Genomic DNA, 2328 nt, shown 5'->3' with positions numbered 1-2328 from the left:
AAGTTGCGTGCTCGTGAGAACGAGGCTGCTCACTCGATCCAGGCTGCTTATCGTATACACGCCTCCCGAGGATTCATGAAGGCAATGAAGCTGGCTTTAGCGTCACAAGTGAAACGAGTGAAAGCTGCTACAGATATTCAACGCTTGATACGAGGCCATCGTGGACGAGGTGAGGCAGAGCTTCGGAGAGAGCTACAACGTTTCCGTCATCAAGCAAAACCATTATTCGCGAAAGAAACACGTTTCCAGTCGCTGGTGTCTGATTTGAATGATAAAGTTGAGCAGCTTCAACGCAAAATCACTGTCGATGGAGCTGAAGAGCGCTCGTTGACACTAGAACTCGAGAAAACGCTTCAGATCAAGACAAAATATCACGATTCGAGCCGTATCACCGGAACACCACAACGTTATCTAACGCAATACCTTCAAGTTCAGCTTGCGGATCAGCTTCGAGCAAAGCGAACCGAGATCGCACTTGATGATCGGGCGTACGAGACACTGACGACAAGTCTGAACGACGCTCAGAAACAGTTACGGGCTGTTAGGCGAGAGCTTGAACCTTTAACCGAGGGAGTCATCAAGAAAACTCGCGAAAATCGAGTGAAGAGACTGCAAGATAAAGTTCGACACGAACGCCGTGCGGCAATTACTATTCAGAAGATATTCCGCGGTTTTCGCGTAAGAGCAGCAGTTCGAGAGGGAGGAAATTGCTGGATTCCAATGGTGTCGCCCGATAATGGTCGACCCTATTACTACAACGCGCTGACAGGTGCTACACGATGGCATCGACCACTAGCAATGGACATTTTCGGAGATCAATTTGCAGTGCCCTTGACGGAATCTATTGAAGTACCTGCACCTGCAACCAATAATGTTGATCAACCTCCACATAGTCACCGCAGTTTTTCAGATCGACAAAGTACCAGTGGGGACAGACAGCACTCCTCGTCATGTAATTGGTACGAAGCTTTTGATGACATGATTCAAGCTCCGTACTACTTCAACAGCCAAACCGAGGAATACCAATGGGATAAACCCGATGCTATCGATAACGCGTACTTTACCGACAGTCAGACCTCTCGCAAGCGGAAGGAATGGCTCGAAGAGCAGCTTCAAGATCCCGAAGGTTTGATTGCAAGTACACAAATCCGTTTACCTGTGTTAGGACAGTGGGAAAGACGAGTCGATGCGCTGACCGAGTACATTATCTTTTATCATCCACCGACAGGGGTGATCAAAGCATCGCTGTCACCTCGAAGTGTCCATGCATCACTCGGCGACACTACAATGAACTCACGGCGCTCTGCTCGCAGTATCGGAACCTCTCGCTCGCTTCATTGGCAGTATCGATATGGGTACGAATATGACGCTAACGGAAAACTTGTCACGAGTTCGAGATCTGAGTCGCGACCCATTTGGACTGAGCACACCGATCCAGACAACGGCATGACCTACTATTACAACATACTTACTAACGAATACCGATGGGAAAAACCTGAAGACTTTGACGTCAGCTACGAAGCGTTCGCCAGCGGACGCAGTGCCAGTTCTTCGGCTCGTAAATGGTTCGAGATGGCTCATGAAAAGGTCAATGACGATGGCAGCAGCTCTCTCACAACTCGATCGTCAAAGTCACGCATTCTTGGCAAAAAATGGGTCGAACTTGTTGATCGAGAGACTCAAAACACCTACTACTACAACGAAGTAACAGGAGAATCGAGGTGGTCTCTTTCACCTCGCAGTGCTCGCGACACTTCCGACACGGAAGATCAAATATCCTTGGCTTTGTTCACGCAAGTGAAGCAACTTCGTGAGTCTCCAGTGCCATATTCATCACGAGACCAGCATATGAGCTGGCTGGAAGCAGCCATCACCGAGAAGGACTGGGTAAAAGCTGATGCGATCGTCCAGCAGATTTTTATCCGCGAACAGAGCCAAGTAGTGACTGAACGAAAGGCAAGAGAGGAAGAAGAGAGGTTATCTGCAAGCTCGAGCAATGGCATTATTCAGGCTACCTCTGATCTAACTCCAAGCACTTGGATTGAGTACCGAGACGAAAGCAGTGGCGCCATGTACTACTACAACCAGGAAACAGGAGAGACAAGCTGGAGCCAACCGTCAATAGCAGCAAGTCAATGGCAAGAGATGCAGGACAGCAACGGTACTACATACTACTACAACCCCGTGACTGGCGAGACTACATGGTCAAAGCCAGACAGCTAGAACCAAATACACTAAAACTGCTAACTTTATTCAGCAGTACAACTACTCACAAATCCTAGCAAGTATGACAATGGTAGCTTAGTCCAGTCCACCCACGCAGACCAT

General features: G+C 48.6%; 1 protein-coding gene across 1 annotated transcript; it reads left to right on the top strand.

The window, feature by feature from the left end:
• On the top strand, positions 1–2268 carry PPTG_20261 (hypothetical protein; the record flags this gene model as incomplete). The annotated part of the gene is made up of 1 exon (XM_008918954.1): positions 1–2268. A coding segment is annotated over one exon (2223 nt), but the record flags the coding sequence as incomplete, so codon positions are not given.
• Between the last annotated feature and the right edge of the window lie 60 nt (positions 2269–2328).

This window comes from Phytophthora parasitica, assembly GCF_000247585.1.
Source record: "Phytophthora parasitica INRA-310 unplaced genomic scaffold supercont2.395, whole genome shotgun sequence".
NCBI lineage: Eukaryota > Oomycota > Peronosporomycetes > Peronosporales > Peronosporaceae > Phytophthora > Phytophthora nicotianae.
The sequence above is the reverse complement of the archived record's forward strand: the minus strand, read 5'-3'. Positions and strand labels throughout refer to the sequence as shown.